Here is a 27868-nt window from a genome sequence, read left to right as displayed (position 1 = left end):
CTCTGGTTACAGCAAACCGGTGAGAAAAAAGCTGTTCTGAGTCAAGCCTCCTGTTGTTGTAGACTTTTAATTTAACCTCTGAACATGCAAACAGACCTTTGCACTTATCCAAGATTGAGGCTAAATGTTTATTTGCCTGGGTTTATCTTGCCTGGCTGAAGGGAGGGAGGATGTTTGAACTGAAATGTCCCTCACAGGATGATGTGTTTGAACACAAGTCTCCAGTAGGTGGTGCTGTTTTGAGAGGTTGCAGAACAAAACATGGGACAGAGCCCACTAGTACTGATTCTGCTACCAGCTCTCTGCTTCTTGGTTCACCAAGCTGTAAAGTGCTGTCTCAACTAACAGACAGAGTTGCTGGCACTGCTGCTCCACTTACAGACCCATGTATAGCTACTAAAACCAGGGCCAAAATAAACTTTTCATCCTTCACAGTTTTTCTGTCATTCTTTTGTGTGCAGTGATATGTGATATATATGACACGTGATATGTGATATATGTGAGACTGTAGTAAGGCCCATTGTTTGCATTATCTGTATATCTGGCAGATGAGTCAGCAGCTCCCACAGAGAGGGAAGCTAAAGATGAGCATTCTCTTGTTCACCCACCAACAGCATAAAGAAGATGCACTCTCAAGCTGAGCGTGGTGGCACACACCTTTAATCCCAGCACTCAGGAGGCAGCGGCAGGCAGATTTCTGAGTTCGAGGTCAGCCTGGTCTACAAAGTGAGTTCCAGGACAGCCAGGGCTATACAGAGAAACCCTGTCTTGAAAAACCAATAAAACAAAACAAAACAAAACAAAACAAAACAAACAAACAAACAAACAAAAACCCCACACTCTCTGAAAGTCTGAAAAGGAAGTTCATCTTCCTTTCCAAGATCCTACGCTTTTAAGGAAACTGCCAGCAACCTCACTACCTTTCTGCCCTCGACCACTTCCATTTTCTTCTGTGTTCATTCATGCCCCCTACAATAAACATTTATGGCAACTCCTTTCAGCTCTCCTTTTTCCCTCTCTCTCCCTCTGGTCCTTGAGACTGGGGAAAAATACCTACATTTTGATAAGCTTGAAAGCCATACAGGTGAGAGAAGAAACACAGTAAAAGAAAATCATCCAATTTGGCAAATACACTTTGATCTTGATCCATGTCTTTAAACATCAAGTAAATGAGGGCTTAATCACCACCCCTAAATGATTCCTCTTCCTTCTCACAAACTCATCTCTAGCAGGGCCACAGATAACCGTTTCCCATCCATCTCTACAGCCCCTTCTTGTGTTCCTTGCTCTCGCCTCCAGTCTCACAGATGACAAAAGAACCACTGCTTGGCAACTCTCATATTCCCATCATGCATCCACACTCCCACCTGGACAGTTCATCTTTCAACAGCTGCATAGAATGGGTTTTCCTGCTCTTAACAAAGGCGAATTCTAAAAGTAAAAGTAAAAGCCATTTCTCATACTCAAGCTCCATCCTTCACGAAGGAGGCGGTCCCTTCTCTACTAATTTACAATGTAAGTCTCTCTTTTTCTACTGGATCTTTCTCACCAGCATCCAAAATGGCCTGGTCTTTCTAATCTTAAGTGAAATTTTAAACTCACAGGATCCTATATTCATATCTCTTTTTCAAAGCAAAAAGTTTTCATGTCTTATCTATAGTTCTGTCTCAGCTTTCTCCCCACAATTGCTCTACCTGGTCCACACTATAAGTTCTCCTTTAGTGTCCCCTGAACACCCCTGAGCTCCCCTCAGAAGCAGTAAGTGTACACACATTTCTTTGTCTTCCTCTTTTGTTGTCATAGCAGCACTGGATAGGTTATGGCACTTTTCTCCTTAAGACATTCTCCTCTCCTTGTTCCTGTGATCACACAACTCTTTGAATCCACCCACCATTTTAGCCATAGCACTTCAGTCTCCATTCCTGGTCCTCTTGACCACCTCCCCACTCATTATCTTTACTTAGAGTATAAGATGTCAGTGGAATGTCTAAGAGTTCAATATAAATCTATCCTCTGAGGTTCAGTCATCTGCATGCCCTTCTGCATCTGTCCTAGAACTGTGTCTTGTGTCCATCCACTGCTCCCCACGCTCATCTGTATCATATCATCTGTTGCTTGGGTTTACAAGACTTCTTACCATGTCTCTGCTGTTCCTTTCCATTCTCTGTGTTATAGCTAGAGCCATCATTCAAAATCTCTTCAGTGGCTTCCTCCTTCTCAGCGTAAGAACAGCGAGGTTGTTTAACCAGGTCTCCATAGCCCATGCCTTTTCCTATGTGTTCATTTGCTACATATTTTTCTTGACAACTTTTCTTCAGTCTCTTTTCCATGTCTTAGTCAAGCAAAAACCCTTTCCTCTCAAGGCTCTGCTGTTTCTGATTGTATCTGCCTGAACTACCTTTCCATTCTGGTTCTATGTGCAACTGGTCCTTTCTTACCCTTCAGCTCAGGATTCCACTGTTAACTTCCCAGCAAGCCACTCTTTTGTTTTTGTTTTTTTAATTAGGTATTTATTTCATTTACATTTCCAATGCTATCCCAAAAGTCCCCCACCCGTTCCTCCACCCACTCCCCCACCCTCCCACTCCCACTTCTTGGCCCTGGCATTCCCCTGTACTGAGGCAGATAAAGTTCCAGCAAGCCACTCTTGGCTATTCTCTTTTAGTATTCCCTATATGTAATTCCCTGTGACTGGCCTGCTGAGCACCTATCATAATCTATCATGATGACTCTTAATATGAATTGTTCTCAGTTTTCTCCTTCTAGAACATAAGTGTTTTCTCTCTTGAGTCTTTAGCATCTAGCATAATGCCTCTTCACAATGGCAGTTGGATATACCCAGTGATGAGCGAATTGACTCAGTTGTAAGATGGTTGGGCAATGCTTTATACTTAGCTACACATTCTTTTCTTTATCTGAGTGGTTACTCTGAAATAAAAGAGACACAATTCTTGCTTAGTCCTTCCTTCTCAGGTCCTGTAATGCCCTAACATTAAATGTAATGCCAACTGTAATGTCACAGAATCCAGGTCCTTTAGAAGTACACACGCTGTGATTCACTTCATGTACATAGGCCAATGAACAGTTCAGAAATGTGGCTTATATAAGACAATTTGCTCAGGATTTAGTCAACCTGTAATACTATGTTGGCTGTATGTAAAATGATTGGTATAGTCTTGGCTAAATTCTTTCATTTCTCCAGATTCTGAACTCTTCATCAAGTGTATTGGTTGTAGTTGTTATTCACAGTGCTAGGATGCCGTAAGTGATCAAGATAAAGGGAGGAAAGGTTTGCTTTGGTTGATGGTTCCTGACATGTTAGCATTGTGGAAAGGGTGTGGTACGCAGAAAGGATGTGATAGACATCATATTATAGTGGACATAGGCAGAAGAGTCTAGAGAAATAGGCCAAAGCAAGATAGCCCCAAGCCCACATTCCCTTTGACCTACTTCTTCCAGCCAGGCCCCACCTTCTCCCTTTCACTGTCTCTCAATAATTCACCATATTATAAATCCAATGATTAGATCTGAGCCCTCATGATCTCACTGTCTCTCACCCAGAGGTATTCTTTACAAACCACTTAGGCCTTTCTTAATCCAATCAAGCTGACAGTCAAGCTTAACCATTATAAGTGTTAAAATTTGGAAAAGTCCCTTCATTGTTTTAGACTTTAGATTCTTCACTAATGAAAGGCAAACATGAGGCTTTCTTAGCAATGAAAAACATCTATAGATTAGGTGAGTATTTTCAAGTATCTATCTTCTAAACAGTGTGACTCATGAGTAGTAGTAGGTCCAGATGAAGGCTTGATTCAGCTCATTAAGCAGAATGGTTAACACCTCTGCTGTAAGGGCATACAAGTACCTGCCATGTGCTCATATACCCTTAAAGGCATTTCATTTAGACAGTTGGCCAGAACTCAGAACTTAGGCCACACCCATTGTAATTCTCCCACCAGCATCCACCTTATGATGAAATAACCAGGGAGAAGTTTGCTTTAGATCTCATGTGCAGTGGGCTGCAGATGGCTTCCTGATGTCTCTATAGCCTGGATGCCTAGGGTTCTGTGAATATTGAGTTGTTCTTTTAAAGGAAGCCTCTGTAGCCACCAGACGCTCTTCCCATCTGGGCAGGCTCCACCATACTGGCAGGTTGCCATGGCATTTCTATTTACACCACATTCTAAGTGGCATGAAAAAGCCAACCCAAAGGAACAACAGACACATACAGGAGCCCTTAAAGTAAAGTAAATTAAGTTAATGGTTTGAGCAATCTGGGAGCAACCATTCAGAGGCCCGGAGAAAAGATACAGCCCCATAATTAGAGGGTAGCTCTTTCAAGGTGTGACCCTGTCCTCTTTGTTTATCCTCTGCTCACATAAGGAAGGCGGGAATCCTGTCCTTGGCTCCACACCACACAATCTCATCCTTATTGGGGGTTATGTCTTCTAAAATCAAATCAGCTAGCTTTGGTCCAACCATTTCTCATCTTTTCTTTCTGTCTCATTATTTATAAGCAAAATTAGAGCTGAAGAAATTGATATTCATTTTTGGATTATCTTAGATTCTAGAAGAAGTTGTGGGTGAGTTTCAGGGCTGTGAGGTTGTGGGGAAGAGTCTAGAGCAGAAAAACTATTCTCTACTTGTATATTATGCAGAGCCTGCCTCCTTATTCCCACCCAATGTTTGGAGTATAAGAGTATCTTTTCTTGAGGTCCTACTGCTCAACAAAGATTGTGAAGGGTTTTATTTTTTTTAATGCTTTTATTTTATAGTTTTTTTTTTTTTTTTAAGTAGAGTTCTTTATCTCCATCAAAATTTCAACAGGGGACTCTCAATCACTTCAAGGAGCTTGTACATTTTCTTGAATGGACCAAATTGCAGAGGAAAAAAAAAAAAGGCAAGGATCCACTCAGCATCCTGTTTCCAACCAAATGGGCCAACTGTGGCACACCAAACCTCTGCAGGAGTGATTGGTTCAGAATTGGATGGCTCACGTGGTACTTTATCTTTTCAGCTACGGTCTCTTGTAGCCCAGGCTGTCTTTAGACTCATTCTGTAGCCACAACTGTCCTTGAGCTACTGCTCCTCTTCCTCCATTTATCATGTGCACCAACACACTCAGAGACTTGGTTATTGTAGAGGTTGCTTTATGTGCCATGCACTGGAAACTTCTGCAGTATGTAAACATTTTGAAAGGATCATTCTGGTTTATTTAGTTTTGAGCAGGCTAGTGGTTCTGATTATAGATTTCTCTTTTTTCACCACCTGGTTCATGCTTCATGTTAAGCTAACTACATCCTTCATAAGTAGTTTTTCTATTTCTCTCATAGATAATTAGCAACCATCTTTACTTTTTAGTAGGTATAGAATAGTCCATTCTATTCTAATCCTGTCCTAGTATCTGAAAATTCTAATAGCTAACACCAAGAGTTTTTCACACCAGGGTTATGAGAAGTGATGTCTATCAGGGGACATCATATAATAGACACAGGAGATTAGTTTGGTCTCAACCCTTGATAAGTGTTTACTGAAGGGCAGCTCCTAATAAACTAGTAAGTGCAATAGGATAGAAAATTTCCATTTTGCCCAATTTCGGTGTGGTGGTCCTCTGCAGTAGATAAGCTTGGTTTATTCCCAAGGTCTTACAGAGCTGAGGAAAAAATTGGGGCATAAAATATAATAAATCAACCAGTCCAAAAGAACCCCATGTGTCAGATGGAAGGCCCTTGAGCCAATGGCCAAACATTAGGCAGTTTGGGAGTATGTAACCACAGTAATGTTTATTAAAGAGAATGTCCACCTCACCACATTCTCAAAGGTATTTTTTTTTTATTATCTGAAGTTATTGCTTCTCTTTATTGTACACGATGTCCTATAAAGAAGATATATGTCCACAATTGAACTTTCAAAGAGGACCACGGGGCCAGCTTCATTTAAAGGGAATGAAGTTAAGCAGTAAATTTGCTGGTCACTCTTTTCATAAGAACAGTATCTTAGTCAGCAGTTGGTCTTTGATGTCCTAACAATAGCAGTGGGCTTAGAAGGCTGAGTAGCACTCTTATAGCACACAGACTAGTCTACGTTCATTAAAATGTGGATACCCAGCTTGCAGGGCAGCATAGAACAGGGAGCTGTTCGCCATGCTTCCTGGCTTTCTTTCTTTCTTTCTTTCTTTCTTTCTTTCTTTCTTTCTTTCTTTCTTTCTTTCTTTCTTTCTTTCTTTCTTTCGTGTGTGTTGGGGTTTTTTTTTGGCTATATTTTTAGCCAAGTATGATATTCACAAGATAACTGTATATACATAATTTCAGTAATGTTCAGTAAAATACATGAACAGAGGCCACCTGTGTAACCAGCAGCACTCAGATCAACAGAGAGAATATACTCAGCAGCCAGCCCTTCTAGGCACTTTCTTGAAGATGGTAACCATTGTCCTCTCTCCACCTGTATCCTCCCTTTCACCTTCCTCCACTCATTTGTCATGGGTCTGATCTTGATATAGACAGGACTAATAGCTGATAGTGCTTTGTGGCTGGCTTCTCTCACACAATATTATTCCAGTGAATGCACTGGGTGTAGCTCTTATTTATTCATCCTAAGCATGTCCTCGATTGCCACCTTATCCATTCTATTATTCGTGACATTTTGTTTGGCACGAGCTTGGGATGACTTTATTAACATTATGACAATTGTTTTGTCAGTCTTTCAGTGTACCGGCCGTGGATACCACAGAAGAATGGAATTGATGGGACAGCAGTATGTGTAGATTTCATTTTCAGTTAAGTTCCTTTGGAAGAACTATTTCCCACAATATTTATATCAGTCTACACTTGAACTAGACTACTGGGTTGCTCAATGTTATTATCAACACTAGTACCTACAAAGATTTTATTTTTTCATTTTATCATTCCAATTCGATAGTGTAGTTGTTTTATGTTTTCAGTGGTCATATATTCCTTTAGCATTTTTTTCTCGGGGGTGGGGGAGTGGAGGGAATGCCATTCTCTATGTCTTTCTATGGTAGTGTTTGCTAGTATATGCATGGTCTTGGGCTTAACCTCCAGCAATGCAAAACAGAAGTCATGGTTTCACTGTACTTTAGTCAGTGATCAGTTCTGTGACAGCCACCAAATGAGTACATTGTGCTTGGAAACTTGAGCGAGACTGATTCCAAGTTCACAGTTGAGTCACATGAAGAAAGTTAATGTGTGATGGAATTCAAAAGGTTGTGCTCAATAAACAGGAGGACTCAGTCCATTGAGAAGGAAACAAAACAAAATAAAGATTAAAGTTCTTTGCAGGTACAGGAAAGTCAGAGACAGAGAGAATATAGCAGAAAATGATCAAAGTGGCCCACGTGCTGACTAGACATCATAGAGAAAGCTGGAACTATAAAAGAGAATATGACACTGTTGAGTAGAGAAGACATTTCTAACTTCTGATCACCTGCTTCTGAAAAGACCATGAGAAGATGAACTTGTGGCGTACCGAGGAAAACGGGGACCTGACTCATCACAAGAAGAAACCCTTCTGGGCAGTAGCAGTAACTAAGAAGTAGAATGTAAACTCCCAGAGCTTGTGGAACACCTGCTCCCTGGCATGTCCTGTTTCTCCTGTTATGTTGGGGATAGGAAGAGATCAAACAAAAGGGTACATCTTCACCAGGGTAAGTGGTAGTGGCTTCAGGCTTAAATGGCTAAAGCTCAGTGAGTGAGTGATGATGAATAACATTATTTGTGAGAACAGTTTTATTGCTATCATGTGGTACATCATGCTCAAGCACAGAAAGGACAACTATTATGAAGAAGGACGGAAAGAGATGGATATGTATACCTTGACTCAGAAATGACACTTGCTGGGGTTGAATCCTCTGCTGACAGAAAACCTGTGAGAGAAAACATCTATTCCAGCCCTGCTCCAGTCTACGCCATGGCTAACTTCTCAGGAAAAGGACTCCTTTGGGCCTTATGGTTTTCTTCGCTCACCCAAAGTCTACACTGAGTAGGCTTATTTTACAGCCTTGGAAGGTGGCTGGGAACACTGGAAATTTTATTCCTTGTTTCCACATGGCAGAAAAGGTAACTTCCTTGTTTTCTTCCTTTCTTATCCCACAGGAGACAACAGAAGCACCAGCATTGACCTGAAGTTAATGATGAGCCTTCAGATAGCAGGCAGCTGCATGGACCAGCTTGGACCATAACACTTCTGCCAAGTGTTTTCCTCCACAGGAAGTGCTCACAAGAACATACTGCTAAATCTTGAAGTTATAGCATGGCCATTATCAAGATTTTCAACTACCAAGTGGGGACAATTTTCATTGAGAAATTAAGGAATGGAGGAGTAAACACCCATCAAGTCCTCCAAAGCAAGGCTTGTCACAGTGTAAACGCTCAGTGTCAGCCTCTGTATCACCAGTATCGCCACCACTGGTTTTGAAGGTGAAATCTATAGATTAATAGAGCTCCGCCTCCCCACCAGAATGTCTGTTTCTAGATGAGAAAATGAAGTCCAGAGACATGATGTGATTTGCCCAAGGTCACAGAATTCAGTACTAACGACACCTATATGCTAAAACTTTACTATGTGACGCAAAAGGCATTACAACATTATAACCTCCCTGCGATGTAGCTATTTTTGTTCAGTTTTACTGAATGGGATGCAGAGGCAAATGTTTCTGCTTAGGGCATACCCTTAAATAAGAACCAGAACAGGCATCAGCCACTCCTTGGCCACTCTGTGGGAGCCTGTGACTTGATTTAGTTGATGGAATATTAACAGGCATGTGTAACTCAAGCGAAACGCTAAACTGTGTAGCACACACATGCCTACTTTTTGGCTTTCTGTACATTTTTATCACTAGGCGATAAAGGTTTAGCAAGGAGCCCGAAGGCCTAGAGAAGTTGGAAAATGCTCATGGAGGCAAACCTAAGCCAGGACTTGTTGGGGCTCTTGCCCAAGTCTGAACTCTAGCTGACATACTGGTCAATAACGGTGCAGATGCAAGCTAATTGTTGTAGACTGCTGAGTTGAATGTGCAATTGGTCCTGTGACATTTTTAGGGGGTAGCTGAATAATATAGAACCCATGTAAATGTTTTCAGGGTATTCAGAAACACACCTCTGGACTACTGCTTCTTGAATTGTGATCTGCCTGTGATTAAGCTGGGGACCTTGTCAAAACACAGGTTCTGATTCAGTGGTTCTGGGATGGACACAAGGAGGTGCTATTGTTGCTGGCCCACAGCGACTCTGGGTAAAGGGCTACAAAGTCATCCTGGGCTTCTCCTGTGGGCTTCTGGACCACAACCTGCTTTGTTGAACACTTAGGCACTAGATGGCTCACCATCTGTGTATAAGAGCAATCCAAGCCCTTGTTGAAAATCCTGTGTGAGTCTGATATACTCCACTTGCTCTAACATCCATCTTGGCTAGGTAAGCCTGTGTTAATAGTTCCTCAGTCTGTCTTCTGGGATTATCTGTCTTTTAGTTGTTATACTCTCTGTTTCTTGGATTTTAATGTTTCATAGGACCCGGTCTAGCTGACCATTCATTCTGAGCTCACAACCCATACTGGACTTTAAGGTACTACTCAGGTGAGATAGAAAGGCTTCCCATGGCTTTCTCAGTTCTATGGCAGACATGAATGGGGAGGATGATGAGCATGGCACTTGGAGGAGGGCAGCAGCAGCACATTGGCCACATGTCTAACTTGTTTTCCGGTCCAGCACCCACCCGTTCATTCTGCCTCTTTACTCCACTGTGACCACGACACCACGGCACCACTGTCATTATGTCACACAGATAAGTGAGCCATACGGGATCTTGTACTTTGGTTGCCTTGAAAGGAAAGGAAAACTCTTTCCAAGGATACAGGTTTTTTTTTTTTTTTTTTTTTCTCTCCTTCAGATTCTCACAATCCACCGGAGAAACACCGATATTTTAACTGGGGAAAATGTCTATCTAAAATTCAACTTCCAAACTCTGTGAGGTTCTTCAAAGGTTCCACAGGGTTGCTGGGGATCCTAAGAACATTATGTAAGTGCATTAAAAATATTGCCATGATTTCTTAATAAGTTAAACATGCAACATCCATATGACCCAACCATTTTTCTCCTAAATATACACCCAACAGAAATGAAAGCATATGTTTACACAAATGTTCACTACATTTCCATTTTAATAGTTCCCAAATAGGAAACAACTTAAATGCTTTTCAGTGAGCCAATGGATTAGCTTACTGTACACAGAGCCATACAATAGAATACTAATTGACAATAAAAGGAACAAATTTCTTATGAACAAAACAAGGATAATTGTCAAATTTATTCTGTGAGTAAAGAAGCCATATAATGTGTATGAATGCACTTACAAAAGACCCAGGAAATACAAGATGAATCTATGGTGACAGAAGGCAGGTCAGTGACTGCCTAGAGATTGCAGGAAATCACAAAGGGGCACAAAGAAATGTGTGGAAGTTTATCACCTTCATGATGGTGATGTCATCTCAGGTGTCTATATTGTCAAAATAGTCATATTGAATATCTATCTATCTATTCACATATATATTTCATCACTTACCAAATATGTCTAAAAATGCTGTATTTTAGAAAGTAATAAAATGACTACTTCTCTTCTTTTCACTATCATCTCCAAAACATAGCTTTGAGCTAAAGTGTGAAGTGTGTGTGTGTGTGTGTGTGTGTGTGTGTGTGTGTGTGTATGAATTATTCTCATTGACATGAGTAAGTTGTTTGGATACTGTAGAAGTAAGTTCATGCTTGGGGTAGATATGGCATTATTCTAGATTCCTGCATTCTTCATGTAAATCTATCTTGATGTTTAAAAGTAAATATGTAGTGTTCATCAGGACACGACTGGCCTGCTGCCCTCTATGTCCATAGTCTCTTTTCCAGGTCACTGCTGTTGAATACCTGGAGATTGGATTGCTTCAGATTGTCAGATTGTAAGTCCAGCAGCTCAGGAACCCAAACATCAAGTCATGAGTCCAGTTTCATGGGTCCTGCTTCAGTGTGTCTTCCAGGAAGCCTAGCAAGGCTGCTCTCTCCCAGTGGGATGTTAGTCACAGACAACACTTAATGCAAGATGATTTGCTTTCCTAAGATGGGCAAAGGTCAATGCCTACAGGAAGAAGGAGTTGTTAACCTACTGTTTTCCCTTCTGCTAGGTTTACAGAAATAACTTTCCAGTGACATCTGCTGGTCTTTGCTTGGGGAGTGGATGCTGTTTATCAAGGTACCATGCCCTGCCTTCTCAGGCATTAGATGACAGCCACACAGAACTCTGGGGAGTGCTCACAGTCACCCATCCTCTCATTTAAAATAGTAAATGTCCACAAAGGTTAATTTCTCAAGGGAAAATGGGTCAGCGATATCTTTAAGCATCAGGAACTTGTAGTTTTTAATCTAATTCTGACCTTTGATATCCATAAATTTTCTTAGCTATTGGAAGGTATGAGATGTTGAATACTCTTATTGCCCATAAGACAGCCCTTTCGGAGGCTTAAAAACCCTATTTTTGTTACTGACAACAAACAGGTGTCTCATGGAAGTGCTCCTCTATGTCTTTCCAGTGGTGGACTACTATGATGCTATCTAGACAGGAAGTCACTCCAATGACTAATGTTTAGGTGTATAGTATGTTTGGTTCTTCCAAAAGCAAACCTGAGATACACCCTAGACATGACTCCAGGAATTCCTAGAAGGGAAGAAGGCAGGAAGGGAAGGGAAGGGAAGGGAAGGGAAGGGAAGGGAAGGGAAGGGAAGGGAAGGGAAGGGAAGGGAAGGGAAGGGAAGGGAAGGGAAGGGAAGGGAAAAGGGCATATTATATTACTAGGAAAAGGAGCTATCATGGACTGTAATGCTTAGCAGTAAGAAGAATGTTGGACATTACCATCTTGGCTTGATTGCCATAGTACTTGATCTTGCTTCTTGACTGATGTGCATAGAAAACAGTAAATTGTTTCTCTCTTTTTCTTTTATGTACCTGAATGTTTTGCTTGCATGTATACCATGTGAGAAATCTGGTGCCCATGGGGGCCAGAGAGTGTCAGATCTCTTGGAACTGGGGTTACAAATGTCTGTGAGCTGCCATGTGGGTGCTAGGAAACAAACCTTGGTACTCTGCAAGAGCTCTTAATTGAAGAGCCATGTTTCTATCCAAGAAGACAATTTTATATATTCTATGTTCACAGATTTGTTTGAACTTCATACATAAGGTTTTGAAAGATGCAAAATAAGACCCCCTTTCCCCAACAAAAAAGTCTTTGTCATTTCTTTGAACTTATGCATTTAATACAAGATTAGCCAGATGCTACTGTCCTAACTGCTAAAAAACAAACAAACAAACAAACAAACAAAAACTGTTTTAGGGGACAGGAGCAGGGGTAGTGTGGTGGTTATTCTGGGTTGTTAACTTAACTACATCTGGAATTAACTAAAAACCCAAGCTGCTGAGTATACCTCTGAGGGAATTTTAGTTACTTGGATCATTTGAGGTAGAATTTATTTTATATATTTTATATATATAATAATTTTAAAATTATATATTATTATATCATGTATAAGTATATATAATTATACAATATATTTTATATCATATTACATATTATCTACTACATAGTATATAATATAATAAATCCTACCTCAAATGATATATAACAAGACAATATATATTTCATTCCTCTCGAGAATCCTGACTCATACAGAGAGAAACATTTTTCATTGTCACTGAAGAAGGGCTTCCTCACCACCAGTCCAAGTTACAAAATGCTGAATCAAAGATGGTTGAAAAGAATGCTCATAGGAGATGAGAGGAAAAATGACATCCCCCCAACCACTAAACTATTGTAAAACAAACCCAAATAAAACAAGCTAAAGAAACAGATGATTGAAATTGGAATGTAGAGAGGCCAGTCTAGGAAAGAGAGCAGGTACCAGCTTATGAACACCAGGGAGATTAAAAGTAAAAACGGAATTAAGTTATAGCCCAAGGTACCTACAGGCATATCAAAATAAGTGTGTTCTGAAAAAAAAATGAGGATTGAAAATATCTGGATGTCATAAAGAAGATATTTTGGGGGTAACTTGGAAGTTTGATACCCCAGATATAATCTTCAGACAATTTTCAGGACATCCTTCAATCTCAAAGTTCAATATACCTGATAGAACATGGCTTTCAGGAAATGATTAAGAGCTTGCATAAATGGTAGAGCTCTTTGTTCTAAAAACAAAAGATATAAAATTGTAGTGTTTTCGTTAAATGTGTCCAAACAAGCATGTGTGTGATCTATAAATTATACTGAGATGTCAGAAGAAATAGAACGGTGACCTGGGAGTGGGCACAGGGTTTTGGTATAATACAATGACAACCAGTCAAAAGGGAGATATTTCAGGGATAAGGCCACAGTAGAATGGATTTTAGAAAACTTAAGACCCTGAGAAAAAGTCTTTAATAGTATCAAGAACAGTTTACTTTTAGTTACTAGAAATCTACTGACCAAAAATGAGAACACTGTTCATAAAAGGACCTGAACAAATCTTACCTATGTTAGACAAAGATTTGGAAACTCTCCAAGTCACATTCACCGGTGAGGTGTAAATAAATAAAATAAAATAATTGAGTGGAATATCACTCAGTACTAAAGAAGGGAAATCTACCCAGATACACAAGTTTTCAAAGAATCTCAAAAATAGTGCGTTAAATAAAAGACAACAGATACACAGAAGAAATGTACAATTCTATGCATGTGAGCCCTGGGACAGGCAAAGCTGCAGTGGTGGGTATCAAAAGAAGGATGATTGCCTACAGATGTACAGTCATTTGAAAGCCTTATAGGTTCACAGCGAATGCTCTATACCCTAACATTGACGGCAGCTATATGGCCACACACAACTATCACACACTATCAACACTATCAACACATACATACACAACTATCAAAAGTGCAAAAGAACTCTTGAGTTTGTTCACTTTATTGCATGCAAGTCATACATTGTTTTAAATACTTTTTAAATTTAGAAAGGAAAGAGAAGAAACAAAGGAACAATTGGAAAAGGGAAAAAGAGGAGGAGAGACAGGAAGTGGAGATAATGAAGCAAGATATAAGGGGGCTGTGGAGTTTGGGGGCAGCCTGAGAGAAAGCATTGCCTTGTTCAGTCCTGGGGTTCAGGGTGTGTGGATGTGACACTTCACCTGCCGTACACTATGGCAGCTTAAGTAGGAGCGGCCTCTGGACAAATCACTGAAGAAGATGCAGATAGGATGTAAGGGATGTTTTCAAAACAGATGTAAGAGCATAGGAGGAAAAGGAGACACTGAAGACGGTCTTTGAAATCTCAATATTAGCTTCATACTTGGATAAGAGACCCAGAAGAACAGGTCATGGAAACTGGAAATAAAGAAATGACTAAAGAAATTCTCTGAAAACAGAATAAGCTTGGGACTTCATATGGAAAGGGTGTATACACCATATGCTGGAAAGCACTTAAAGCCAGTCCCCAAATCTAAGCAAATCTGATGAAATATGAGTAAACAGAAAAACGTTAAAAGCCTGGGATCACTACAGTGGTAGAACTCTTGTCTACCATGTTTCAGAAGCCAAATGCTAAGAAATTGTATTACATTTTCCTGGGAGACATGAAGTAGTGTAATAAAGCGAATATCTTCAAAATTCTGAGAGTAAATAATAGAACTCAGCCTGCTGCCAAATTGGCATTCCATGTAAGAACCAAATAAAGGTGTCTGAAAATGTAAGTTCTTGGAGACTTTTGTAGTTGATGAGCTATTTTTAAAAAGTCTTTTTGTAGAATGTATTCAACAGCATATAAGATGAAAATGTGAGCTCTATGAAGAGAGCAGAGTTAAGAAGTTAAGACATCTCATAGTTCAAGCAAAGTAAGTCTTATGAGCATAATAAAACTGGCAACACCTGATCACCAGGTGCAAGAAAAAGGCTAAAGAAAACAAAAGGAAATCCCAACACTAGACATTTAGAAAATATAATTTTTTAAAAAGAAAAATCTAGAGACAACCTACAGACAAGACAGAAAAAGAGTAAGAATCCTGTTTTCCAGGAGAATGTAGCCTACAGAGGCAGACTGATTTTCAGCATTGATAGAAGTGTGTGAAGCAAAAATATGTTTGTAAGATTTTTTAAAATAATAGAAATGGGACGGATAGCTTCCATATTTGAGGGAAAGCAAATAAAATAAATATCTGTAAATATCAGGTTATGCTCACAGTGACCTAATAGGAGGGGTTAGCTCTTGCTGGAGTCATACAGCCAAGCTGATGGTGGGAGAGAAGAAACAACTGGAAATTTGTGAAGAATCAACACAATGAAAACTTATCTTCAAAATTATCAGGAAGCAATGTAATTATAAGTGGTTAGTCCATTGATTTCACAGATACAGAAAATTGAGGCATAGCTCACCAATATTAGAAATTAAAAAAAAAAAGCAGAAAATGCTTGAAACAGAAGGTTGAAAATTATACCTCCCCAAAAAGCCCACAAACCCCCAAATGGAGTCAGATCAACAACATTAAAGTCAAGACAGTTCTAATATACACACAATAAAAGAGAGTAATGAGAAATTTCATTTCAATAAAACTACAACATCCCAAAGACATTTATGTCCTAACACTATGAATTATAGACATATACATATAAAAATGAACAGAATTTCATGTTAAAAGAAGAGAAAAGGGCACAATAGCAGGGTAAGAGCATAGTGATTTTGCTTCTGGATTCATCAGATAAATCAAGATATGGAGGGCATATCTTTGAAACTAACAACCTTAGTCCCATAGGTCTGATCATGTAAGACATTTATATACTATATATATATTATATAACATATATACTGAAAAACATGCAAAAGTTGCAAAACACATGCATAAACCTTATACTATTAAAATTAAACTTCCTTTGAGAGTGTATGATATTCTCAGAAACACAAATCACTACAACCAGCTAAGGAAATATTGTATAACTTGAATAGGCCACTGACAGTGGAATAGCCAGAATATGAATCAGAGATTCCAATCAAGAAGATAGCAAAATAAAGAAGATTTTAGGGGTATTCTAACACTATTTTAATTGACATTCAATTTTTATTTAAAGTGCTAGTAAAAATATGAAGGAAAATTGAATCCTTGCCACGAGTGTGTGAAAGGATACTGTTACCAAAGTGTAAAGGGAAAGACTAATATTCTATTCTCTAAAGCATTCAAATCAAGAAAATAATCTATAAAGCAAAAAATGTGAAAAAAAATTTCCCTGTTTGTTTTCGAAAAAGAGAGAGAAAGAAGTCATGGGGTTGGAAGGGTGGGGAGGTGAGGAGGGTGTGGGAGGAGATAAGGGAAGGGAGACCATGATCAGAACACGTTATATGAAAAAAAAAATCACTTTTAACTTAAAAATCAAACTTGAAAAACAAACATAAAAGCTTTCTCAAGAAATGACTCCTCTGCTTTTTGTCCTAGTTAGAAGAATGAAAGTCATAAGACATTAAAATAAAATTCCAATTAACATTTTAGTAATTTAGAGCAAAATAGCTCTGAGGTTCACTGAAATATATATAGTGTAAATTTCCAAGGATTGTTTTAAACATCGATTAATTGATCAATTGTGTGTGTGTGTACATGTGTGCATGTGTGGGGGCAGTATAGTGTTTATGTGTGAATGTGTAATGTGTGTGTGTAGTGTCTGAATGTGTGTGAGTGTGTGTGTATACAGTGTGTGAATGTAGTGTTTACATGTCCATGTGTAATGTGTGTGTGTGTGTGTGTTTGTAGTATGCATGTACTCCCATATCACAGTGTGCTTGAGGAGGTCAGAAGACATCTTATGAGGAGCTGGTTCTCTGCTTCCAAAGTGTGAATTCCTGAAATAAACTCATGTCCTCAGAGATGCTCAGGCTTGGAGGCAAGAGCCTTTACCTGCTGAGTTCTCTCTCTCTCTCTGTCTGTCTCTGTCTCTGTGTCTCTGTGTCTCTGTGTCTCTGTCTCTGTCTCTCTCTCTCTCTCTCTCTCTCTCTCTCTCACACACACACACACACACACACACACACTAAAACAGGATATTCACTCTATTAAAACACATTACATGACTATATTACACAAAACATGGTATTATTTGTACATGAACAGATATGTGAAGAAGCAGACTTAGACATGTGAATTTTAGTACATGTGACAAAGTGGAACATTTAGCAGTTTTGACAAGACAGCTGGTTATTCCCTTTGGCAAAAATAAATAGTTATATATTTGAAACCCAGAAATAACCTCAAAGTAGATTGCTTTTCTAAAATAGTGTAACTACAAACCTATTTGAACAAAATGTAGTTTAAAGATTTTTATAATCTTTAACAAAAAGTCATTAGGGAAAAGTTTGGGAATTGAATAGATTCAAGAAAGCCATGGCCAAAAGTAGCATAAACAAAGCAAGTTGGCCAAGACACTCACAAAGCATATGAAATAAAAAAAAAAAATCAATCTTGTATTTTCCAAGAATTCCTGCAGATTCACATAGGTCTTAGGAACATAACTTGGTGACTCCTCCCCATTAGAACCAGAATCTGTTTCCTGTCCTTGAGACTCAAACCTGACCTCAAGACATGAACATGTGTGAAGGGGTTTTACACCTGCTTTCATTTGCTTGCTGCTCTGAGCCCGCCATGTGGGGATGAAGGTGAGAGGAGGGTATGGAGAGAGAACAGGTGGGCGACAACTTGTAGCAACCAGACTTATGAATGAGGTCATTGCACTACCTCATCCACATTACACCAACAGAGGGCTTAAATACATGAATAATTTAAGGAGAGGTGAACAGGAGAACCGCCCAGCTGGGCCCAGAGCTAGATGCTGCCCTACAAACTCATGAGCAAATAAAATTGGCTGCATTCAAGCCACTAAATTGTAGAGTGGTTTGCTATGCTCCAGTAGGGAAGTGGGACAATTATACATCACTTACAAAGGCTTCCAGTGATAAGAGCAATTGCCTGACTGGAAAGTGGACGTGCAAGTTGGGAAACAAGAGACAGATGCCTATTAACTTGAATCAAAGCTGGAGGAATCTTGTTGACAGACGGGAACAGAAACTTGGACCCTATAGTCAGCCTGTCTGGGTCTAAATCCTGGACCTGACCTTCCCCTACCCCAGCTGTGTAGCACTGAGCAAGTAACTTCAATGTCTTCAGTTCTCCATATCCTCATCTGTGGAATGGACACCAGGCCTTCCTCGTCACTGGTTTCACCTCTTTGGTTTTAGTTGGCAGCAATCAAACATTGTCTAAAACACTAAATGGAAAATATAAACAAAAGCTAATTTTAAAGCTTTAAATGGCATGCTATACTAACTAAAGTGATGGAATATCTGGCAGCATAACGTTATAATGGTTCTATCTCATTGAACGTTTTTGTTCTTTCTTTACCATAGGTGTGTGGGTGGAGGAGAAACTGTTTGCAGGGCTTGCTGCTACCTAGGGTTCTGAGCATTCACCAAGGTCTCAGATGGAATCCACCAAGGATAAGGAGATGACTGTCAGCCCTTTGGAGTCACTGTGAGGAGATTCACTTAAGCGTGGTTTTTCTTCTAGCACTATATGGCTCAGATAAAGCAGGGAGTACATGAAGCTACACTGTTTTATTGAAGGCAACAGGCGAATAAAGAGGCAGCACGCTTGCTTGTAAAGATGACGGATCAAGAACAGAATCTTTTCATTGAAGCTCAGAGTTTGGTTTCCTTTCATGCTATTGTAAAAATAACCAATTTGGCTTCTTATTAAACTTGCTTAAATCTCATTGCTTTCATGAGGTCAGGTTTTACCATTAAAAAAAATCACAATTCTAAATTTGACTGAGATTTATTAGATGATACATGAGAGTTCTGTTTAAAAAAGAGATAGCATTATTTCGATTATAATTGTTATTGGCTATGGAGCCTGTGTGTTCTGTCTCTCAGGCTGCTTTTATAATTTATATAATTGTGTTCTCATTATCATTTAATTAAAGACAAGTGAAAAGACTAACCAGAGTATTTCACAAGATAAAGTTATGTCAGAAAAAAAAAGTCATTCACAAGTCAACAAACTTGACAGTTCTATGAATTTTTATACAGTGAGTGCTGACAATCAAAAATGTCTTACTGGATATTTTCTGACCCACAAACCAACAGAAAGATTATGTTCTCAAAACATTTATTGCTACTTCATAGTAGCATATCTGCAGCGACGGAAGTCACAAAGGAAAACACAACAAAAAACCAATTTCTTAGAACTCCCTGGCACTGCCAAAGAAATCTTGTTAAGGATTCTAAATATGTTTCTGTATAGATATAAGCACAGATGCTATATAAACATGTATGCATTGGTAGCCGGTACAGTAAAACTATACATGTGTGTCAGAAAATGCAACATTTAAAAGTTGCCCCTCTTTTGTAGCCAGTATTATGGAGTTTACCAAGAACTTGGAATATGGATATATCATTTGATATACAATACACAAAATATAAGGCATACATTTTTATACTATAAAATAAGAAATACAAATTAAGGAGCTTCTAGCTCTTCAGTTATAGAGTGAGCTACCTAACTCAGTTTCCCCACTTAAAAGTGGGATGATAACAGTACCTAATTCGTGGGGTTCTTTATTGGGGTTCTTCTTCTTATTCTTTTTTTTTTTAGCTTAGAGAAATTAGTATGTGTACAGTGGTAGGGCATTGCTTGTCATTCAAAAGGCACTCAAATCTTTAGCTCTTGTTGTTGCTATTTTGAGTACTTTTGTTGGATGTCCAATCTTAAATAAAGGTGTATCTCTTTTTAAATAATTCTAAATACAGTGTAGCTGAGCCAAACTCACCAGTGCCTGCTTTATAATGGAAGGGATGCTCTGAATTTCTGACATCTAAGAAGGATTTTGGTAGTATAGACATTACAGAATCAAACAATTTAGATGGGAATTTAAGCTTGAGCTCAAAGTGTCCAGAAAACAGAAAGAATTTTGACATCACAGTTTTGTCTTCAAGTACACCTGCTGCTAGCAAATGCATTCTTTCCTATCCGGTAGACAGCAGATAAATGTCTTTTGCAGGTTTAACTGGCTATGTCCATTTGAATTATACTGCCTTGAGCCCAAGAAATAACTTTGGTCAGGAAGAATATAAAACTTTTATAAGAAGAAATTACAAAAAAAAAAAAGAATAAAATTACAAGCTAAACTGTTAAAGTCATCAGTAGGCTTAGTTAAGTGAAGGCTTTGGATGCTCACCATAATTGAACACTGTAACAAGATAAACTGAAGCTACTGGATTAGCAGCTACTTAGGGCTCCAGATATTCCTGGGAGCAGAACTGTTTCCAAATCCCCCATTTCTTCTGTTTTTCTTTCTTTCTTTCTTTTTTTTTTTTTTTGATCGGGGGTGGAGGTGGGGGGGGGGGCTGTTCTTCAGCAAAAGCCCTCTGAGAATCCCATCCAGTTCTACCAGCTGCTTCTCTCATTAAAGTACTGTTGGGGTGGAAAAGGCCAACCGGAGATTATTCTAATGATAGCAAGCACCTCATAAAGAAATCTGCCAAATTTACTTTTCCATAGAACATCATTTTTTTTTACAGGTTTTCATGAGTCCACGAGGAAAGAAAGCATCACATATAAAATACAATTTCCAGAAGCCTTCATGATAGTGAGGATTATTTCTTCAGTGTTTGGCATGGGGGAAATATCTGTTGCTGTTCAGGGTTACCCGAAGGGTAATGTGAGAGGCTCCTCCAAACCCAGATTGTTTTTAGAAGGGTTTGAGAACTTTTAAGCTTAAGGTTTGCATTTTTGCAGGCCTGGTTTGCATTTGTAAGGGTCACCTTGCTTTAGTCTGGCAGACAGCAAGCTTGATATAATTAACCAACAGGTGGGAATGTGTGAATTCTAACAAGTTTCTTAATCACTCGGTGCCTCAGTTTCGCAATCTGTAAGGCAGAGAGATTAACAATCTTGTAATGAGGGTTAGGATGAGATTAAATGAGTTAGCCCCTGCAACACTCTTAAAACAGTATCGTGGTAAACACCTGATGTAGACGTGTTTAAATAAACGCTCTTTTCAGCAACAGGTTATTAGTCTTTTAATGGCACAAAGATGTAAAAATCTCAACATTGCACAGTGACTAGTTTTAGTAGGGCCTGGCTTGGTTTCTTTAGAGAGTGTAGAATCCTGGCTGTTCCCTGAAGAAAATCCCAGCTCACTTCTACTAGTTCTGGTTTAATGCATGCTCTACCTCTAAAACCATGAGGCAGGCTTTCCAAAGTCATAATAGAAAAGCCCATGTGGGCAACCTTTACTCAGCAATATTCATTTGGCATCTCAAGACCTAATATATGCCCCCTGGCCTCATCTCTCCCCCTGGAGCCGAAACAGAATCCTGTTACTAAAAGAACCTTCAAAGCAGATGTTCACCGGGAAGAAGTTTAAAAGTCCCAAGTAACTCCAGACCAAATTCCTACAGGTGCCTTGACTATGGCCCTTTGCCTGGTACATAGGGGCATAAGAGGTGAAGGAATCACTCAGGCAAAGGTGGGGTGTCTGGCTAGTCTCCAGAAATAATGTCTTGACCTCTGACACTGCTTGCACACCCAACAGAATACTTTCTCCTAAATATAGCTTGGAGATTTATCTTATAAGGCCTCTTTATGTCGCCTCACCTCAGTCTCTCTTGCCTCAAGACAAACTTCTAAGTCTCTGGCAGTACTCAGCATCAAAAGCATCCTCCAGCCAGCTTATGCCTCCCAAGCCTAAGACTTCTTCCTGGTGCCAAACCTGTGACAGATCTGAGGCTTTCTCTAGGTAAACTTTGAAGCAGGCCTGGCCTCTACACATAACCCTTCCACCCACCCACCTTCCGCCCGATCCCCTAGTCCAAACTTTTCTGCTTAAACCCGGTTGCCTAGGCAAAAGTGCTCCTTGGTGGAACGGAGGACCCGCCTTCTGCAATGTACCAAGCTCTCTTGCTTAGTACCTTGCGGGCCACCCAGCTTCGTTCAACCACGCACGCCCCCTCCGGCGGCGCACTCACCTGCAACTGGGACCCGCTGACGTTGCCGGCGGCCGCGTCCTGCCGGTCGGAGGCTCCGGATCCGCGCAGAACCGTGATGTGCAGCGTGAGCAGCAGTAGCCCCAGCAGCAGGAGCAGTTCCGCAGCCAGGCGCACCATCCTCTTGAGTCGCGCGGCTTTAGGACCCCGCGCGACTGGCGGCGGCGGCGGCGGCGCCGCCGCCGGGGGAGGAGGAGTCGGAGCCCCCGAGCTCGACTGAGCGGCTCCCGCCTCGGCCCCCACCGGGGCCCCGCTCCCCGGGCCGGCAGGGCTGGCTCTGGGCTCGGCCGAGCGCACGGGGCCCGGGGAACAGGAGCAGCCGCCAACGCCGCCGCCACACCACAGCGGAGCCACCGCGGGGCCGGGGACGTCCAAGCCGGTGGCGGAGCAATCCCAGGAGCTGTCCGGCGGCGGCGATGGGGACCCGGGGCTGTCCGCGACCCAGGCCCGGCCAGGGTCCACCCTTCGGGCAGGGAACTGCGGGGGCGGCGGCGGGGCGGGCGCAGCCGAGCCCCCGAGCGCACATGGGCTCCCCAGATGTGGCCGCGGTGCCGCAGCTGGAGCGGGAGCGGCCGCCAGAGGAGCGCGGGGTTAGAGGCGGAGGAGGAGAAGGAGGAGGAGGGCTTCAGAGGCCGCCCGGAGTTACCTCCACTCTCGGCTCCCCCGCCCCCGCTGCCGGGAGCCACTCACCCTCGGGGCCACCACCTTCCTCACTCCAAGTTCCTTGGGACCTCTAGCTTCGTCGCCCCGCTCGCTCAGTCCCCGGATGGGCTGGCTCCGGGTCACCGAGGTTGTCACCGTTTGAGGATAACTGGGGGCGCCCCGCCGGCGCCTGCGTCCGCCTTCTCGGCTGTGCTAAGTGCTTGCTGCCGAGGTCGCTGTGGCAAAGGAACTAGCCCTCTGCTCGCTCTAGTGCTTGGGGCTGCGGGCGAGTGGGGGTCGCCCAGGCCACCTGAGAAAAGTTTATGGGCAAAGTAGAGCTGGAGTTATAGGAGTGGAGAACGGAGGGGCCAGACAAACCAGGTGTCTGCGACCCCACCACGCACCCTGACCTTGAGCAGCGAGTTTGGGGGGTAGGGGGTGGGGTGACACGGTGTCTGTCGGTCCGGAAGGGTCTTGACACTAGCTGCGGGGCTCTGGGCTGGCTGATCACTGGGTGCAGCAGACCGTGCGCCTACAGCGCCCTGGAGCGTCGGAAAGGCGGGTGAGTTGGATTCAATCCGCGCGCGTCTACTTAAGTGCGCAGGTGTCGCGTGGGAGGCTGCGAAGAACACGGTGTGCGCTGCGAAGGCGCTCGGACGTCAGTGGGATGCTGGGTGACTCTCAGCTTGGTAGACTCGAGTCTGGGGGCTCATCCTGGGGGTGCTGCGCCTGGAGGGGACTTGGGGGCTGCCGAAACGCAGCCGCTGCAACAGCGCCACCGCCTCATGACCGCGCTCCAGCCTCGGGCTCCCGGGAGCGACTCATGCCTTGCAAGTGGTGCGGCTGGCGAGCAGAACGGCTGGGTGATATATCTGGAGAGCGCGGGATCCTTGCCAACGAGGCTAGAGAGAACTGGGTCCAGCGTGGCTCTGGCTCCTGCCTTCCCCAAGTGGCTCGAGTGACGGGCACTCTGTTAGGCTGGAGACTTTTATACTGTGTTCCCTCCGCCTCCTTCCTCCCCTGAGCCAGCTCAGCCCTTCCCTCTCGGTGAGCCCAGCCCTAGTCAAGCGTGAGCACACGTTCCCACAACCCTTGTCACACATTGCCATTTCTCATCCGCAACCCAGGACCGTTGCACAAATCTCCTTAGGTGAATGAAATCAAACAAACAAATAAAACTTTCTTACCGGCACGCCACTTTTCTCTCTTTTCCTACCTCTTTCTACAATCACTAGAAACGGACAGAAGATTCCTAATTAAACTGTCTTTAGAGTTAAAATCTTTCTTTGGAAACTCTAAGATGAATTTCTTCGCCACTCCAAACGTTCCTCAGGTCGTCTTAGCATTTTCCAGAATTTAACTAGTTGTGGTTCAGCATGCTGTTTGCATCTGTTTGTATCCAGTTAACTTATTGCCTCTTTGAAAATGCTGGAAAACATCTTTAAAATTCTAGCCAAACCCAGCAGCTCATTAATAAATTGGCAGCTATTTATAAAGTGCGGGATGGGCATCTTTTCCTTTTCACTAAGGGTGGGTTTCCCCTCTCTGGCAGAGAGCTCTCTTTCAACTGTTAGGCTGCCTGGCTTCCCATTGCTATCTCTAGGCTCTAAAATACCAATAATTGTCAACTGGAGCGCTGAGGGGAGAAATTGAAACAATAAACCTTGGTGGTTCAGATGGGAGATCAAAGGGGATTCTAGCAGCTTTGGAATCCCAGAAGGATTCCCCTGCGTGTTTTCTAATTAGAATCACTTAAGAGTATCAGGCAGCCGAATCAGCACACAGGTGGAATAGATAAATTAAGACGGCAAACTAGAATCCTGTGGCCATAGATATGTGGACTTTCCAGGTGGTAATGTGGACACACAGCGACAAATGACTCCTGTTGCCAAAAGCAGGCTGTTCTAGATTAGAGCTGAGAGGATGCTGTATTTTGTCTCCCCCCCCCCCAGTCTCCCCATGTGAGCCTCGACTGCATTTCTCTCATCCAAAAGTTATATTTTTTTCTCCTAAGGAAAAATGACTAAAGAAAAAAAATGTGGAAAGAAACTGTTGCAAGGAATGTACATTCTTATAAAATTATAGATGGAGATTTTGAGATCAAAGTCTTTGTAAAATGTTGTAAAATTGTAAATTGAGTTTGGGGGTCAGATGTTTTTATTAAATGTTGAACAAATGTATGAATGAATGCTACTGAAGTCTCTTCAATCTGGGCAACCCAAATTCCAGATGCATTCATACTCTGGTAAGGACATACCGGTTGCATTCTCAAAGCAACGATACCAGCAACATCCTGCAGCTGAGGGCTTAGGGAACATTGGCTCACACATTATACGAAAGGGGAGCCATGTGTCTACTGCACCACCAAGTACCGTTTAAAGCACATTTCTGAAATTGTCCCAGGAGCTGATGAAAGTTTGAAAACAATACTACATCCTTCAAATTTCCCAAGGGACTATATTCATACCTTTATCACTGGCCTTACTATATTCCCATAGAAGGTGTCTGTTATTCTGTCTGTATTCCCAAAAGACCTGGATTGGGCCATCTTTGTGGTAGAGCATTTTAGAAGCCCACTCAACCCCCAATATACTATTTCTTTCTACCTAAATTTATAGCTAGAAGACATTTTCCAGCCACATTTGGATCTAAGGATTGTGGAGTCTTGGGAGTTTTAAGACTCCTGAGTGATTATCAAGACATACTCAGCCTTCCCTTGCAGTATGGCAAGCCTGAGAGATATAAGGTGACCTTATTCAGATTGTTGTTCAGAAGAGAGCCATTGAACTAGAAATATATGCACTTTGTTCAAGTGAAAAAAAAATACCCCTTTCTTATTCAAATACACATGATTTTCTGATATTCCCAACTATCATTACCTCCCAAGACAGGTACAATCTTCCCAGATCATCACTACTATTTCTAGACTTGAGTACAGGACTTACGCAAGGCAAGGAGCTTCATTAAGACACACGCATATGATGTACTTTAATCATATTCACACTTTGTAACCCTTTCCTATCCTTTGTCCTCCTTCCCACCTTTCCCCCTCCTCATAGTTAGAGTTCTATTGCTATGATAAGCCCCAGGACTAATGAAACTTGGGGAAGAAAGGGTTTATTTCATCTTACAGCTCATAGTACATAATGAAGGGAAGGCAGGGCAGGAATTCAAGACAGGAAGGGAGGCAGAGGTCATGGAGGAGTGTTGCTTTCTTGCTCAGCCTGCTTTCCTGTATATCACGGGCTCATCTGCCCAGGGATGGTACTGCTCACAGGGAGCTGGCCTCTCCTTAGCAACTAAGAAAATTCCACAGAGAGATACCCACAGGCTAATCTGATAGAGACATTTCCTCAACTGAAATGAGACAATCCTCTTCTTAGATGATCTTGGCTTGTGTCAAGTTGACAAAAAAAGTTAAACAATACATCTGAGTCTTTGTCAACCTGACACACAAATGCATCATTATTAAACAATGAGTTTTTTCTTTGTTAATCCACAAGATCTTTTGTATTTAAAGATGTTAACTAGATAAACCAACTTGAGCTGTATTCACCTCTTGTGAGGAGCAAGAAGTCTAGTGACACTATCCATGTGTAAAGATATTGATATTTTGTGGAAAAAAAACCACCAGGAACCCAATGATGCAAGCTGGTGGCTTCTAGCATCTGGAAATGAAGTGACAAAGGGAAAGAATGAGCTTGTGATAAAATGAACTGGCTCAGATGGACACAAGCAGTCTAAACGTTCCTACCTGTGCCCTGGAAGAGGATCTTCTTCCTGGCAGACATACAGCTCGAGTTGTTGAAAGTCAAGCCCAAGCCCTCGTTGTAAGAGTGACCAAGTGACAATGAAAATTCAGCCCCAAGCTCAGCGGGTGCAGTCAGTTAAAAGTAAGGACACTGGCTGACACAGAGTGGGATTTTATAACTTCCAATGGGTATTTTTTTTTTTTTTGTCAACTTGACTGCATCTGGAATCAACTGAAATCCAAGTGTCTGTGATGGATTTTCTTAATCAGATTACTTGAGGAAGACTGCCCTCCTGGCATCATTGGTTTCCCATTGCTGAGATAGACAGTGTGACCAAAAGCACCTTAAGAAGGAGGGTTTGTGTCACTGTATAGTCTTCATGTAAAGAAGACTATGCCCAAGAGTGTTGTAACTGTATCATATGATAAATCTAATCTAATTCTTTTGATAGAGCCTCCTATAGTATCAGATTAACTTATATTTCCCTATGTTCTTGCCAATATATGCTGTTTTTGTTGTTGTTGTTGTTGTTCTTATTGACAGTCATTCTGAGCAGAGTGAGATGCAGTTTCAGTATAGTTTGGTTTGCATTTCCTTGAAAGCTAAGAATATTGGATATTCTAAGTTGGGTGTCTCTTTTGACTATACTTACTAATCTGCCTTTATTGGACTCTCTTTTGTTGCTATCTGGATGTTAATACTGTTAACCCTTCTGTGTCTTTATTGTATGTATTCTCATAGATTTTTATACTTATTATCAATTGCATTTACAGGGCAGGTCTGCATATCTGACTCTAATACGTGAAGAAAATAAAAGAAATCAAGCTACAAAGCCTATAGATATTCTCATTAATGACACCATGGTTTCATTAAGATCTTTTATGGTGCAAAGATGAATGTTTTTATGTTAAATTCTATTAAAACTTACATATATATAACATATTATAAATATATGCAGAAACAAAGGGAAAACATAAGAACTTCCCTTATAACCTTGATGAACTTCAATAAAAGCCACAGCTGGTCTTGTTACCTAAACAGTAGTCTTCTTGCTTTCAGTTTGTTTTCTGTAGTTTTAGTGATCTCAGATCAACTGTAGTCTGAAAATATTACTAAAAATTAGTAAATGTCAGAAATAAATATTTAAGAATTTTCAAATTGTGGGTGATTTGAGCAGCATGATGAAACCTCTGAGTGCTCGACTCCATCCTACCTGGGCTGGATCCTATTTCTATCCACCGTACCCTGGGTATGTTCCCCTTCCCGTCAGTAACATGGTAGCTTCTTGGCTATTAGATCACCTCACGTGCTATTCCAGTGTTTGTGTTATACTAGAAATTATACTAGGAGCAGTCTCACACTATGTCACAATAATTTT

General features: G+C 41.3%; 1 protein-coding gene across 2 annotated transcripts in view; it reads right to left on the bottom strand.

Moving 5' to 3' along the window:
* Positions 1-27527, bottom strand: part of Ism1 (isthmin 1, angiogenesis inhibitor) — an 85223-nt gene extending 57696 nt beyond the window's left edge. Inside the window, exon 1 of one of the 2 annotated variants that reach the window (XR_374478.4) lies at positions 22079-27527. Coding sequence is in view for 1 of the 2 variants with exons in the window: in NM_001276489.1 (NP_001263418.1) it covers positions 22079-22216 (138 nt within the window). In the remaining variant the exon portion in view is untranslated. The remainder of the gene's footprint in view (positions 1-22078) is intronic. The other variant, NM_001276489.1, reaches the window with a different exon arrangement.
* Between the last annotated feature and the right edge of the window lie 341 nt (positions 27528-27868).

Source organism: Mus musculus, chromosome 2 (assembly GCF_000001635.26).
Source record: "Mus musculus strain C57BL/6J chromosome 2, GRCm38.p6 C57BL/6J".
NCBI lineage: Eukaryota > Metazoa > Chordata > Mammalia > Rodentia > Muridae > Mus > Mus musculus.
The sequence above is the reverse complement of the archived record's forward strand: the minus strand, read 5'-3'. Positions and strand labels throughout refer to the sequence as shown.